The sequence below is a fragment of the Anolis sagrei genome, chromosome 6, assembly GCF_037176765.1.
Source record: "Anolis sagrei isolate rAnoSag1 chromosome 6, rAnoSag1.mat, whole genome shotgun sequence".
NCBI classification, from domain to species: domain Eukaryota; kingdom Metazoa; phylum Chordata; class Lepidosauria; order Squamata; family Dactyloidae; genus Anolis; species Anolis sagrei.
In genome coordinates, this window is record NC_090026.1 from 62205666 (window position 1) to 62222527 (window position 16862).

At 44.8% G+C, this 16862-nt stretch overlaps 1 protein-coding gene across 1 annotated transcript in view; it reads left to right on the plus strand.

The window, feature by feature from the left end:
* Positions 1–16862, plus strand: part of LOC132778501 (aromatic-L-amino-acid decarboxylase-like) — a 167920-nt gene that overhangs the window by 113831 nt on the left and 37227 nt on the right. The window contains exons 3-4 of the mRNA XM_060781519.2: positions 2472–2585; positions 9796–9912. Coding sequence (XP_060637502.2) covers positions 2472–2585; positions 9796–9912 — 231 coding nt within the window. The remainder of the gene's footprint in view (positions 1–2471; positions 2586–9795; positions 9913–16862) is intronic.

The following is a 16862-nucleotide window of genomic DNA, read 5'->3' on the forward strand; positions in this document are numbered from 1 at the left end:
TTTAAATACGAATTAATAATGAATTACGAAATTATCGAACGAAACCGCCCAGCCCTAATAAATACCCTGTTTGCTGTTCCATACCCGAAGTGGACTCAATTACTCAGAAAGTTTGAGATTTTAAAGAAAAATCCCAGCGGTCCGCCCAGACAAAGAGAGCAGCACATCGCAGTTTATCTTTAAAGCGTTTGGGTGTGACGGCACACTCCCCATGATCCTTAGTTATTAGGAACACATGCATTTTCCATTGACATGTTTAATACAGTAACTGTATGTTACACTGTGATCAATTTTTCATTTTACTTCTTTGATTTCCTATTTTCTAATTTTGCATTTAATTTGTTAAGACACTATTCAAGATTCAGACACATTAACTATGATTTTTCTCGTTTGCTTTTCTTAGTGTTAGAGACACCATATATCCAAAGGTTTTATTATGAACAACAGTTCATATTCACTGACAGCCATTCTGAAGATTGATATGCTGTTAATTTTGTGTTGTTGTTCATTCATTCAGTCGTCTCCGACTCTTCGTGACCTCATGGACTAGCCCACGCCAGAGCTCCCTGTCAGCCCCAGCTCCTTCAAGGTCAGTCCATTCACTTCAAGGATGCCATCCATCCATCTTGCCCTTGGTCGGCCCCTCTTCCTTTTGCCTTCCACTTTCCCCAGCATCATTGTCTTCTCTAGGCTTTGCTGTCTCCTCATGATGTGGACAAAGTACTTCAATTTTGTGTAGTTATGATAATATTGTTTGCAAGGGATGTTCTGCTGACTGCACATTGAATTTTAATTTGAACCCATATGTGTCAGGATAAGACTATGCAAACATTCATAGTATGATAACTAATTTTGGACACTAAATATATCAGGAACAACATGATACAGTGTAGTCTTCTCCCTCATTTGCTAATTTTACATGTGCAATATAGATTAAAATATCCAGAAAGCTTAAAGTGCATTGCTATCTTGAGTGGATAGATCCACATGCAGGTGTATTTATTTATTTATTTATTTACAGTATTTATATTCCGCCCTTGTCACCCCGCAGGGGACTCAGGGCGGATTACACATACATGGCAAACATTCAATGCCAAAGACACGCAACAGATATAGACAAACCAGTCAGAGGCTATTTAACCTTTTCTGGCCACAGGGGAGCTGTTGCTTTCATCATCCATCTGCGACACTGATGAAGTACTTCCGCATTCCCCACATGCTTTTGCTGGAGTGCTTTGCTGGAGTCTTTTTTATGGCCTCGTAAATTAGTTAAATTAGCCTCCTTACACATAGTTGGTACCTAATTTTCCTACTTGACAGATGCAACTGTCTTTCGGCTTGCAAAGGTCGACAACAAGCTACACAATTGGCTGGAAGCTCACTCCGACCCGGGTTGGCTTCGAACTCATGACCTTGTAGTCAGAAGTGATCTTAATGCAGCTGACACTCAGACAGCTGCACCACAGTCCCGGTGCAATGTATGTGTGTGTGTGTGTGTATGTGAGAGAGAGAGAGAGAGAGAGAGAGAGAAAGAATGATTCTCATCTTGTTGTTGTTCATTCATTTAGTCGTCTCCGACTCTTCGTGACCTCATGGACCAGCCCACGCCAGAGCTCCCTGTCGGCCGTCACCACCCCCAGCTCCTTCAAGGTCAGTCCAGTCACTTCAAGGATGCCATCCATCCATCTTGCCCTTGGTCAGCCCCTCTTCCTTTTGCCTTCCACTTTCCCCAGCATAATTGTCTTCTCTAGGCTTTGCTGTCTCCTCATGATGTGGACAAAGTATAGAATCATAGAATCATAGAATCAAAGAGTTGGAAGAGACCTCATGGGCCATCCAGTCCAACCCCCTGCCAAGAAGCAGGAATATTACATTCAAATCACCCCTGACAAATGGCCATCCAGCCTCTGTTTAAAAGCTTCCAAAGAAGGAGCCTCCACCACATTCCGGGGCAGAGAGTTCCACTGCTGAACGGCTCTCACAGTCAGGAAGTTCTTCCTCATGTTCAGATGGAATCTCCTCTCTTGTAGTTTGAAGCCATTGTTCCGCGTCCTAGTCTCCAAGGAAGCAGAAAACAAGCTTGCTCCCTCCTCCCTGTGGCTTCCTCTCACATATTTATACATGGCTATCATATCTCCTCTCAGCCTTCTCTTCTTCAGGCTAAACATGCCCAGTTCCCTAAGCCGCTCCTCATAGGGCTTGTTCTCCAGACCCTTGATCATTTTAGTCGCCCTCCTCTGGACACATTCCAGCTTGTCAATATCAAAGTACTTCAATTTTGTGTAGTTATGATAATATTGTTTGCAAGGGATGTTCTGCTGACTGCACATTGAATTTTAATTTGAACCCATATGTGTCAGGATAAGACTATGCAAACATTCATAGTATGATAACTTGTAGGCACCATGTTTTCAGTTCTGCATAACCAAGTCCCGTTCCTCCTAATGAATGCTTGTTTTCCTTTGCCTCAGGTGACTCACTGGCATAGTCCGTACTTCTTTGCCTTCTTTCCGACTGCCAACTCTTTCCCAGCAATTCTGGCTGACATGCTGTCTACTGGCATTGGATGTAATGGATTTTCTTGGGTAAGAAAGTTCTTTGTAGATGTGTTCTGTAGATCATTACAACACAAATATTTATGGGGAAAGTTATACAAATGAACAGTCACTTAAGTCATTTGTTCCTGGCTTCTCGGATTCCCTTAAACTTTAAACTTAAAGCCCTGGGCTCCTTTTCCCTCTCTTTAATTGACTGTAAAGTGACTTTTTAACCAGCCAGACTCAAAACCGACTGCAGATAACTTGTAAAGCTGTTACAAAAATAAAAAAACTCTGCACTCAATTTCTTCTCCCACCAATGTTTATTTATTTATTTATTTACTTTGCTTGTATACCGCAGTTTCTCAGCCCGTAGGCGACTCAACGCGGTTCACAACAAGAGCAAAAAGTCAATCATAACAACATACAATTTAAAAACCATTAACAGCATAGTATACAAAGTAATGACACATCAATAACAACACATTAACGTCTCGTAACTAGAGTCGTGATCCAATTTGTCATCCATAATTCCGTTCCTATATTCATCGTACTCATTGCACTGTTTATCCGAATGCCTGTTCAAACAGCCAGGTTTTTAGTTTTCTTCGAAACACCATTAACGAAGGAGCTGATCTAATGTCCATGGGAAGGGCGTTCCACAGCCGAGGGGCCACCACAGAGAAGGCCCTGTCCCTCGTCCCCGCCAGCCGTGCTTGTGATGCAGGCGGGATTGAGAGCAGGGCCTCCCCAGAAGATCTTAGAGTCCTGGTGGGTTCATAGGCAGAGATCAGTTCGGATAGGTAGCTTGGGCCAGAACCGTTTAGGGCTTTATAGGCCAACGCTAGTACTTTGAATTGAGCCCGGTAGCAAATCGGCAGCCAGTGGAGCTGATGCAGCAGAGGAGTTGTATGCTCCCTGTGCTCCGCTCCTGTTAGTATCATGGCTGCCGAGCGTTGGACTAGTTGGAGCTAGTCCAACGAACATGTTGCCAAACATGACCCCCCCCCCCCCCGCCCCCAATAAAAATAGTTTATAATTAGGGAATCCATAGTTTTGCCAAGGACACCAGGCTGGAATGATATAATAAAAGTTGGGTTTTGGGCAATCTGTAGAAGGACTAACAACCACAACAGGTTAGATGGTGTGCACATTTAATCAAGATTTATGCTCTATATTTCATATATTTATAGCAGAGGGTAACTGCTATAATTTACTGAAAACTTTGTCTCAAAAGGTATTTGACCTTTTAGTTTGGGCCTAGCCTGAGCTTTGCCTGAAACAAGAACTAACTACTGTCAGTTGCTTCCCATCAGTCAGTGATTCTCAAACAAAGGGATACCAAGGTCTTTTGTCTGAGGCTAGCAAAAGGGGAAATGCCAAGTAAATAATATTTTATAACCTTGCCCTTATTTCTGAAATCCCATCTTTCTTGTCCATTCTTGCTTTTCTGTATAATTTTTGACTCACCTTTGCTGAAACTGGACAAAAACATATCCTACCAAAACACACACACACACATAGTCTTTTCACATCTCAAGTCCTGTTTTGTTTCCTTTTTTCCCTTTTCCATTCCATTCCTTTCCACTCTCTCCCCCATCCCATAACTACCAGCCCATAATCCCCCATGTGGGAACCTAAGACTTTTTCCATAGTTCCATGGTCTTGCATGGCAACGATGTTCATGTACCCTTTCTTTCTTTCTTTCTTTCTTTCTTTCTTTCCAACTGCATCTCGACCTACGAGCCCGCCAGGACTTTGAGGTCTTCCGGGGAGGCCCTGCTCTCGATCCCGCCTGCTTCACAGACACGGCTGGCGGGGACGAGAGATAGGGCCTTCTCGGTGGTGGCTCCTCGGCTGTGGAACACCCTTCCCGTGGACATTAGACTGGCTCCATCCTTGACGATATTCCGCAGAAAATTAAAGACTTGGTTGTTCAAGAAGGCGTTCGAACAAGAAGTGCAATGATTGGTAATGACGATAGGAATGGAACAACGGAAAATGATACTGGATTGTGATTAGGACGATGAGACGACGCTGAATGGTTTTCGTAGTAATGACGATGTTTTGTATAATGCTGGATTGTGAATTGTGTTTTTTATACTGGTGTCTTGAATTTTGTTCTTCCTATGTTGTACACCGCTGTGAGTCGACCCCGGGCTGAGAACAGCGGTATAGAAGCAAAGTAAATAATAAATAATAAAATAATTTCTTTCTTTCTTTCTTGTGCGTGTCACCTTGTAATGATGCCCCATGTTGCCGTTGACCCCAGAAAGCTCCTCATGTGTTATTCCTGTGACCCATGCCAGCATCAGGCCAATTTGGTTGCTTTTATGGATTGGACTCCTTTTTTATGAATGAATCGCCTGTTTTATGAATGGACTTCGGCTGCTCAGTGCTTGTATGAACTTTGCATCAACCTTCATGGACTCTGAATGACCAAGACAGATCTTACCCCAACCCTGCATGTTCCCCTTTCCCATATGACCTCCGCATATGCCCCATATTCCCGTTTATGATATGTATGTATGCCTATATAAAATATCAAGCAAGGTGACCTCTTCATGAACTATGCCCAGCATCTCAGGACTCAGGTTTTGCAAGACTTCCTGGGTCAACAATGGACTTGGCAGAAAACTCTTAAGCATGGACAATAACAAAATAGCCCCTATACTTAGACTAGACCCCCAACCTATGGGGGCTCATGGACATGGTAATCACCTGACATAAAGGACTACAAGGGGAAGAGGATATTGCCATTTATCCTCACAAAGCCATTCCCCATCCCAGGAAAGAATCCAAGATCTTATCAAAACAGCCAATATCACCAAACTCTTTGATAATGGATTGGCTCTTTAGGGCCAGACGAAAATGTTGTTTCCAGACTCTATGTAAATAGTCAAGATCAGGTTGGAGGGCTTAGAGCTATCGTCTTTGATTGCATATCATTCAGGTTCGGGAAGGGCCATTCATAAATCCACCATCATGACTTTTTTCATTGTTTCCACTGTTGCCTGCCTCCTCTCTCATCATTGGCTGAGCGGCCGAAGTGGGGCTCTGGCTCTAATTGGACAAGCTGCATCGCCCCCTGGCTGTTCCTCCCGGCTCGCTGACATCACAACCAATCACAGAGAAGCTGGCTGGGGGGGGGGGCATGTGTAGGAAATTTGAATTTGACAACTGTATATATTCTGTATTTATGGAAAAAGTCTAACTCCAAGGAAGCCCCTCGAGTGCTAGACGAGTGCCTGACCAATGTGGCTGTCTGGATGAGGATGAACAAGCTAAAGATAAATCCTGATAAGACAGAGGTCCTCCTGGTTGATCGTAAACCGGATCGGGGTATTGGGTGGCAACCTGTGCTGGATGGGGTTGCACTCCCCCTGAAGCCACAGGTCTGCAATTTGGGGGTCCTCCTGGATTCTTCACTTACGTTTGAGGCTCAAGCGTCGGTGGTGGCCAGGAGGGCCTTTGCACAATTAAGACTTGTTCACCAACTGTGACAGTACCTCGGGAAGGCGGATCTGGCCAAGGTGGTCCACGCCTTAGTCACCTCTAAACTGGATTACTGCAGTGCACTCTACGTGGGGTTGCCCTTGAAAACGGCCCGAAATTTTCAGATGATCCAACGGGTGGCAGCCAGGCTGTTAACTGGAGCTCCTTACAGGGAGCGGTCAACCGTCCTGTTCAAGGAGCTCCACTGGTTGCCTTTCATTTACCGGACCCAATTCAAACCACGTTGAGTCGCCGGGCAGGCTGAGAAACTGCGGTATACAAGTAAAGTAATAAAATAAGTAAATAATAATGTGCAGGTTCTTACCTATAAAGCCCTGAATGGTTTGGAACCCACCTACCTGCGTGACAGCATCTCTGTATATGAACCCACAAGATCTCTTCTATCATCTGGAGAGACCCTGCTCTCAATCCCACCAGCATCGCAGGCGCAATTGGTGGGGACGAGGGAGAGGGCCTTTTCGGTGGTGGCCCCTCAACTCTGGAACTCACTCCCTAAGGACATCAGACAGGCCCCAACTTTGGCAGTCTTTAGAAGGAGCTTGAAGATGTGGCTGTTCCAGTGTGCCTTCCCGGAATAATAATGATCCCGTAGCACTTTGTCCTCCAAAGCACTTTACATTTTTAGGTCTGCTCGTATGCCCCTCCACAAACGCCATTATCACCTTTCATCCTTGTTCCAGCATTATTTTCAATTTTAACTTTACATTTGGCCTTCCCACAGTTTTAATTGTGTGTTGTCTTAGTGATAACGTATTGTTGTATTTTATTGTCTATGTTTTTATTTTAACTGCTTGTATTGATGTATTATTGCTTGTACTGTTGTGTTTGGGCTCGGCCTCATGTAAGCCACACCGAGTCCCTTGGGGAGAGGGTAGCGGGGTACAAATAAAGTGTTGTTGTTGTTGTTGTTATTATTATTATTATTATTTACCTGCCAAAAAGTTATATCGGCTCCTTTGGCAGATTACTGTGGTCATCATCCTTTCGAGCTGGAATAGAAAATAAGTTTCGGTGGCCTTGCTTCATCCTGATGAGATTTATTTGGAAATAGGGAAACTTTGGTGCTTATTGTCTCACCAGGCTTATTGAGCCCTCCTCTGCAGAGGTCATCGCCAGCCTCAGCTTAGGCAGGGCCCCCTAAAATCGTGCCCTGCTTCGCCAGTGTAGAAAAGGGATGAAGTATTGCCCCTTTGAGTAAGATCAGCGAAAGAGGCAAAGCCAACAAATGTTAATGCACTTGGAATGAACCTGTGTAACCCTAGTTGCTTCTTTCAGTAATATAGCAACTTATTAAGAAAGGCTTTACTTGACGTTATCCTCCTTGAATTACAACACCTCCAGAATAATTCATCAGGCTTTCACCTAATCTCGCTCTCAGATGGAATCCAGATTTCTCCCTTGAATTATTTTAAATAGATTTCCCCTCTTAAATTTCCCAAAATTAGGATTAATAGTGTGGAGAAGCATTTCTTATTTAGACATAGAATCATAGAATCTTGTGGGTCATCGAGTTCAACTCTCTGCCAAAAAGCAGGAAAATTGCATTGAAATCACCCCCAACAGATGGCCATCCAGCCTCTGTTTAAAAACCTCCAAAGAAGGAGCCCCCACCACACTCTGGGGCAGAGAGTTCCACTGCTTAACAGCTCTCACAGTAGGAAGTTCTTCCTAATGTTCAGGTGGGATCTCCTTTCCTGCAGTTTGAAGCCATTGTTCCATGCCCTAGTCCCCTCAGCTTGGGAGGGAGGGAAAAATATAGGAAGATTTGGAAGGTAAATGCTAGAGTACAATTGTGATGATTATGATTATAAAATTCAATTAAAATTTCTTTAAAAATCTCCTCTGCTCCAACACTACCATGTGTATAGTGTCTTGCATCCCGAGCTCTGAAGATCACCTGGGAAGGAATCCCACTGGAGCATTGCCGTGCACCCAAATACTTGGGAGTCACTCTGGACCGTGCTCTTACGTACAAGAAGCACTGCCTGAACATCAAGCAAAAAGTGGGTGCCAGAAACAATATCATACGAAAGCTGACTGGCACAACCTGGGGATCACAACCAGATACAGTGAAGACATCTGCCCTTGCGCTGTGCTACTCTGCTGCTGAGTATGCATGCCCAGTGTGGAACACATCTCACCACACTAAAACAGTGGATGTGGCTCTTAATGAGACATGCCGCATTATCACAGGGTGTCTGCGCCCTACACCACTGGAGAAATTACACTGCTTAGCCGGTATTGCACCACCTGACATCCGCCGGGAAGTGGCAGCCAATAGTGAAAGGACCAAGGCAGAGACATCTCCAGCTCATCCCCTGTTTGGGTATCAGCCAGCATGTCAACGACTTAAATCTAGACATAGTTTTCTAAGATCTACAGCAGGGGTCAGGAACCTTCGGCCCTCCAGGTGTGGTGGACTTCAACTCCCACAATTCCTTGAGGCTCGGCATTCGCCCCAAAGGCTTACCTTGGCCTCAAGGAATTGTGGGAGTTGAAGTCCACCACACCTGGAGGGCCGAAGGTTCCCCATGCCTGATCTACAGAGACACTCGCTGGAATACCCCAGCAAGCGAGAGTCCAAAAGTGGCAGGCTCAAACCCAGCACCTCAACCAATGGCTGATACCAAATGAGAAACTCCCTCCTGGACACACAGAAGACTGGGCGACTTGGAAGGCGCTGAACAGACTGCGCTCTGGCACCACGAGATCATAGAATCATAGAATCAAAGAGTTGGAAGAGACCTCATGGGCCGTCCAGTCCAACCCCCTGCCAAGAAGCAGGAATATTGCATTCAAATCACCCCTGACAAATGGCCATCCAGCCTCTGCTTAAAAGCTTCCAAAGAAGGAGCCTCCACCACACTCCGGGGCAGAGAGTTCCACTGCTGAACGGCTCTCACAGTCAGGAAGTTCTTCCTAATGTTCAGATGGAATCTCCTCTCTTGTAGTTTGAAGCCATTGTTCCGCGTCCTAGTCTCCAAGGAAGCAGAAAACAAGCTTGCTCCCTCCTCTCTGTGGCTTCCTCTCACATATTTATACATGGCTATCATATCTCCTCTCAGCCTTCTCTTCTTCAGGCTAAACATGCCCAGTTCCCTAAGCCGCTCCTCATAGGGCTTGTTCTCCAGACCCTTGATCATTTTAGTCGCCCTCCTCTGGACACATTCCAGCTTGTCAATATCTCTCTTGAATTGTGGTGCCCAGAATTGGACACAGTATTCCAGATGTGGTCTAACCAAAGCAGAATAGAGGGGTAGCATTACTTCCAGAGCCAACCTTCAGAAATGGGGCTACAAAGTGGAATCCTCGACATGTGAGTGTGGAGAAGAGCAAACCACTGACCACCTGCTGCAATGCAACATGAGCCCAGCCACATGCACAATGGAGGACCTTCTTGCAGCAACACCGGAGGCACTCCAAGTGGCCAGATACTGGTCAAAGGACATTTAACCAACTACCAAACTCACAAGTTTTGTATTTTTCTGTTTGTTTGCTTTGTTCTGTTAGAAATGTAATATAATGGACTGGTTGCTCTGACACGACAAAAAAAAAAAGTGTCTTGCTTTCCCACTAAAGATGCACATCAGTTAATGCTATAGCTGCATTCTTGCACATTACTTCTGCAACAAATATCAGAGGTACCAGAGGCAGAAAGAGGGATATTTTTGCTCCATTTGTGTGTTTTAAGAGTAAGCACCATATTCTTTTACTTAATTTGTTGGTTTCTTTCTCTCCCTAGGCTTCAAGTCCAGCATGTACAGAACTGGAAATGGTTGTGCTGGATTGGCTTGGCAAGATGATCGATTTGCCACCAAAGTTTTTGGCGAAGAATGGACAGGGGGGTGGGGTCATCCAGGTAAACTTTTTACTTAGTTATTTGTTGCTGCATGCGGCAATTGAAGTAACATGTATATTCAAAAGAATTGTCCATAAGGATATGATTTGAGGTTCTTGTGGCTTTTTTCGGGCTATATGGCCATGTTCTAGAGGCATTTTTCCTGACGTTTCGCCTGCATCTATGGCAAGCATCCTCAGAGGTCCTATGATTTGAATTGCTTCTACTTTTGAGTTATTTTTTTTCTCCAGCTTGTACTTCAATCAAAACAGCAACCTACTCATGGAAAAAACAAACCTCGCATTTTGCTATTGATTGTAAGACACAGCCCAATTTTGATGCTCCAAATAAGGGGAAAAGATATTTTTGATTCTAAGATACACACTTTTTATTTAAGCCTTGATTTTTGAAAAAGTCGTTTTTAATACTCACCCAACTTTACTTAGAATCATAGAATCAAAGAGTTGGAAGAGACCTCATGGGCCATCCAGTCCAACCCCCAGCCAAGAAGCAGGAATATTGCATTCAAATCACCCTTGACAGATGGCCATCCAGCCTCTGCTTAAAAGCTTCCAAAGAAGGAGCCTCCACCACACTCCGGGGCAGAGAGTTCCACTGCTGAACGGCTCTCACAGTCAGGAAGTTCTTCCTAATGTTCAGATGGAATCCCCTCTCTTGTAGTTTGAAGCCATTGTTCCGCGTCCTAGTCTCCAAGGAAGCAGAAAACAAGCTTGCTCCCTCCTCCCTGTGGCTTCCTCTCACATATTTATACATGGCTATCATATCTCCTCTCAGCCTTCTCTTCTTCAGGCTAAACATGCCCAGTTCCCTAAGCCGCTCCTCATAGGGCTTGTTCTCCAGACCCTTGATCATTTTAGTCGCCCTCCTCTGGACACATTCCAGCTTGTCAATATCTCTCTTGAACTGTGGCGCCCAGAATTGGACACAGTATTCCAGATGTGGTCTAACCAAAGCAGAATAGAGGGGTAGCATTACTTCCTTAGATCTAGACACTATGCTCCTATTGATGCAGTTAGACCACTTCTTTGTCTCATTGTCCAGCTATCCTGGCAAGACCCTAGGACAGTGGTTCTCAACCTTCCTAATGCCGTGACCCCTTAATACAGTCCCTCATGTTGTGGTGACCCCCAACCATAACATTGTTTTTATTGCTACTTCATAACAGTCCTTTTACTACTGTTATAAATCATAATGTAAATATCAGATATGCAAGATGTATTTTCATTCACTGGACCAAACTGGGCACAAATACCCAATGCACCCACATGTAAATGCTAGTGGGGTTGGGGGAGGATTGATTTTGTAATGTGGGAGTTGTCGTTTCTGGGATTTATAGTTCACCTATAATCAAAGACCATTCTGAACTACATCAGCGATGGATTTGAACCTAATTTGCCACACAGAACTCCCATGACCAACGGAAAACACTGGAAGGGTTTGGTGGGTTTGAGTTTGGGAGTTGTAGTTCACCTATATCCAGAGAGCACTGTGGACTCACGCAATGGTGGATCTGGACCAGACTTGGCACAAATACTCAATATGTGCAAATGTGAACACTGGTGGAGTCTGGGGAAAATAGACCTTCACTTTTGGGAGTTGTAGTTGCTGTGATTTAAAGTTCACTAAAATCAAAGAACATTCTGAATTCCACCAATGATAGAATTGGCTCAAACTTCCCACATGGAATCCCCATGACCATCAGAAAATACTGTGTTTTCTGATGGTCTTTGGCGACCCCTCTGACACCCCTTCGCAACCCCCTTAGGGGTCTCGACCCCCAGGTTGAGAAACACTGCCCTAGAAAGCTCCCCAGTGCCACCAGTGTGGTCAAGGCTGCTGCTGTCCTTTGTTACTGTCCTTGCCTTAGTGTTGCCGGGTTTGTTTTGAAAGGAGAGCATCAGGAATGGTAGAATTGAAGAATCTCTTTTCTTTTGGGAGCAGCAAAAACAAGCTCCTTCCATCTTCTACATGTACTGCTCCAGATATTTCAAGATAGCGATCATGTCATTTCTCAGCCTTGTCTTCTTCAAGCTAAACATATCTAATTCAAGAGTGACAAATGCAAGATACTCCACTTTGGCAGGAAAAACGAAATGCAAAGATACAGAATGGGGGATGCCTGGCTCGAGAGCAGTACATGTGAAAAGGATCTTGGAGTCCTCGTGGACAACAAGTTAAACATGAGCCAACAATGTGATGTGGCGGCAAAAAAAGCCAACGGGATTTTGGCCTGCGTCAAGAGGAGCATAGTGTCTAGGTCCAGGGAAGTAATGCTACCCCTCTATTCTGCTTTCGTTAGACCACACCTGGAATATTGTGTCCAATTCTGGGCACCACAATTCAGGAGAGATATTGACAAGCTGGAATGTGTCCAGAGGAGAGCGACTAAAATGATAAAAGGTCTGGAGAACAAGCCCTATGAGGAGCGGCTTAAGGAGCTGGGCATGTTTAACCCAAGAAGAGAAGGCTGAGAGGGGATATGATAGCCATGTATAAATATGTGAGACGAAGCCACAGGGAGGAGGGAGCAAGCTTGTTTTCTCCTTCCCTGGATACTAGGACGTGGAACAATGGCTTCAAACTACAAGAGAGGAGATTCCATCTGAACATGAGGAAGAATTTCCTGACTGTGAGAGCCGTTCAGCAGTGGAACTCTCTGCCCCGGAGTGTGGTGGAGGCTCCTTCTTTGGAAGCTTTTAAACAGAGGCTGGATGGCCATCTGTCAGGGGTGATTTGAATGCAATATTCCTGCTTCTTGGCAGGGGGTTGGACCGGATGGCCCATGAGGTCTCTTCCAACTCTTTGATTCTATGATTCTATGAATTTCCCAAAACCATTTCTTAGAAAGCTTGGTTTCTCCCAGGAGTGTTTTAAGAAAAACCCTTATAACAGGAATGTTCAAACTAAGGCCCATGAGCCGGATTTGGTCCCCAAGGTCATTTTCCTGTCCCTGCTTTAAACTTTAGACTGCCACCACCAGGCATGTAGCCAGGGGGAGGGGGCTTGAGGGGCTTCAGCCCCCCCCCCCGAAATTCTCATGGTGGTTCGCGAAAAGGCCTTACCGGTGCATTATTTAAACTGTTATATTTATTCATATCATGATCTGATCACCATACTCAATATATCCCATATGCATGGGGGTATTGGGGTAATGATACAAAAGGTTTGCTAGGCTAGACCCTCTTTCACTCAGACTCAGCCCCCCCCCCCCGAAACTCAGCCCCCCCGAAATTTTTTTAGCCCCCCCCCCCCCGAAACGAAATCCTGGCTACGGGCCTGGCCACCACCATTTGCACCCTTCTGCTACCACCACTCCCTTCTCACTCCTTAACTCGCTTTTCCATTTCGTTCCTTTCCTCTATCCCTTCCAAAATTGATGGAATCCTTTCCACCCCCTCTTCCTTCTTAACTCCCTTTTCCTTTCCTCTCTTTCCCCCCCTCAAACAGAGTGAAATCATTTCCAGTCCATTCATCTTCCCTCCAAAACAGAGGGGGGAAGGAGGGGAGAAAGAAGCAAAAGAAGGTCTAAAAAAAAGAGGGAAGGATAAAAGCAAGAAAGAAAAGTAGATAGGAAACAGAGAGTAAAGGAAGAGAAGAAAGGGAGAAAGACAGGTGCGGAGGAAAAAGGGAGGAAAGAAATGCAAAAAGTGTGGCATTGTAGTTTGAACCTCAGACTCTGATTCTCAATCTACCAGGTGATTTTAACCAAGTCACATTCTCTTTTTAAAAAAAAAATAATCTTTATTGCATTTTTTAAACAGTTAAAAGAGAACCAAGTCACATTCTCTTAGCCTCAGATGAATACAAAGGCAAATTACTTTTGAATAAATCTTGACAAGAAAACTCTGTGGTCAGGTTGCTTTTGGTCACCCTAAGTCTGAAACAACTTGAAGGAATGCAACAACAACAACACACTCGAGTCTACTCCCCCAACAGTCTGAGGGACCATAAATTGGCCCATTAGGTTCTTGTAGGTTTTTTCGGGCTATAGGGCCATGTTCTAGAGGCATTTCTCCTGACGTTTCGCCTGCATCTATGGCAAGCATCCTCAGAGGTAGTGAGGTCTGTTGGAAATAGGAAAATGGGTTTATATATCTGTGGAATGACTGGGGTGGGGCAAAGAGCTCTCTGCTGAAGCTAGGTGTGAATGTTTCAGCTGACCACCTTCATTAGCATTTGAAGGCCTGGCAGAGCCTGGGAAAATGTTCTGTTGAGAGATGTTAAGATGTGCCTGGTTCATAGAATCATAGAATCATAGAATCAAAGAGTTGCAAGAGACCTCATGGGCCATCTAGTCCAACCCCCTGCCAAGAAGCAGGAATATTGCATTCAAATCACCCCTGACAGATGGCCATCCAGCCTCTGTTTAAAAGCTTCCAAAGAAGCAGCCTCCACCACACTCCGGGGCAGAGAGTTCCACTGCTGAACGGCTCTCACAGTCAGGAAGTTCTTCCTCATGTTCAGATGGAATCTCCTCTCTTGTAGTTTGAAGCCATTGTTCCGCGTCCTAGTCTCCAGGGAAGCAGAAAACAAGCTTGCTCCCTCCTCCCTGTGGCTTCCTCTCACACATATACATATATACATGGCTATCATATCCCCTCTCAGCCTTCTCTTCTTCAGGCTAAACATGCCCAGCTCCTTAAGCCGCTCCTCATAGGGCTTGTTCTCCAGACCTTTTATCATTTTAGTCGCTCTCCTCTGGACACATTCCAGCTTGTCAATATCTCTCTTGAATTGTGGTGCCCAGAACTGGACACAATATTCCAGATGTGGTCTAACCAAAACAGAATAGTGGGGTAGCATGACTTCCCTAGATCTAGACACTATGCTCCTATTGATGCAGGCCAAAATCCCGTTGGCTTTTTTGGTTGTTTCCTCTCTGCTGTTTTGCTGTAGTAATTTTAGAGTTTTTTAATACTGGTAGCCAGATTTTGTTCATTTTCATGGTCTCCTCCTTTCTGTTGAAATTGTCCACATGCTTGTGGATTTCAATGGCTTCTCTGTGTAGTCTGACATGGTGGTTGTTGGAGTGGTCCAGCAGAGAGCTCTTTGCCCCACCCCAGTCATTCCACAGATATATAAACACATTTTCCTATTTCCAACAGACCTCACTACCTCTGAGGATGCTTGCCATAGATGCAGGCGAAATGTCAGGAGAAATGCCTCTAGAACATGGCCCTATAGCCCGGAAAAACCTACAAGAACCTAGTGATTCCAGCCATGAAAGCCTTCGACAATAAATTGGCCCATTGTTTTAAAAGCTTGAAGACCCCGGCTGTTCTGTCACCACGCTATCTTAACTACTTGGGAGGTGAACAGGCTGTGCAGGGAACAGATCAGAGACTATATACTTGAATCAAAAAAGAATTTATTAACTGACAAGAATTTTATTTATTTATTTATTTATTTATTTATTTATTTGATGCACTTATTAACCGCCATTCTCAGCCCATAAGGGCGACTCATGGCGGTGTACAGTACACATAAAAGACAATTACAAAAAGCCAGTTTCAACAACATATAAACTATACAACAATTACAGTCTACACTAAAAATCTGCTTCGTCTCTTAGTGGAATCATAGCCAGTCTCATATTCCTTGTTCCATTCCAGTTCTCATTACCGTATTGTTTAGCACTTAATTAAATGCCCTCTCGAACAGCCATGTCTTAAGGCTTTTTCGAAAGGACATGAGGGAAGGCGCCTGTCTGATGTGTGCAGGGAGAGTGTTTAAGACTTTCTCTCCTCCTGAGTCTCACTACAAAGTCTTTATGAGGAGAGGTAAAGTCTTTGAGAGATAGACACAGGCTCTTGAATCTTTATTTCTTCTTATTGTCTCTTTCTTGTATGGTGTTCAACTATTTCTAAGATAGTCTCAATCTTTAACTCTGACTGAACTTGAAAACAGATCTGACTGGATTTCAATACAACTCATATAGCTCTGATTGGACATCCTATTTTATAAATCCTCCAGCCATCCCCTCTCTTTACCTTGCAGTTAGAAAAGGCTGACTCTTCCAAGAACCAGAAGTGTCTTGTCCGAGGCTCCCCACCCCTAAGGGGATTCTTCAAGGAGCAGGGCAACAGAGGCTTCAAATGCAAATAGACTGTACATGGAATATTAATCCCTCTAACTAAAAGGGCTTAACAAGGGGTAAACGCTCTTGTTACATCCCGAATAGACTACTGCAACGCTCTCTACGTGGGGTTGCCCTTGAAGACTGTTCGGAAACTTCAACTAGTCCAGCGAGCGGCAGCCAGATTGCTCACCGGAGCGACATACAGGGAGCATACCACCCCCCTGCTGTGCCAGCTCCACTGGCTGCCGATTCAGTTCCGAGCACAATTCAAGGTGCTGGTTTTGACCTACAAAACGCTATACGGTTCCGGTCCAGTGTATCTGTCCGAACGTATCTCCCTCTACGTCCCACCCCGGAGTCTGAGATCGTCTGGGGAGGCCCTGCTCTCGACCCCACCACTGTCACAAGTGAGGCTGGTGGGGACGAGGAGCAGGGCTTTCTCAGTGGTGGCCCCCCACCTGTGGAACTCACTCCCAGGGGAAATCAGGGCATCATCATCCCTCCTTGCCTTCAGGAGGAGGGTGAAGACTTGGTTATGGGACCAGGCCTTTGGGCACTCTGGCAATTAAATCAGACAATCAGGCGAGTAAGACCAGCAGGATTGAGGAAGTGGAACGTAAAACTAGATCTATGAGTTGACGAACGCTGACCATGTATGAGGAGAAATTGGGTTTGTATTTAGTTTTTATTGATTTTACTGATTTTATGGTTATAATGCATGAATTGTTGTCAATTGTGAATTGATGTGATTTTGTGTATGATTGTTTTATGATGCAGGCATCAAATTGTGCCTTTGCTTTTGTATGCCGCCCTGAGTCCCCTTCGGGGTGAGAAGGGCGGGGTAAAAGAACCCCAAATAAATAAATAAATA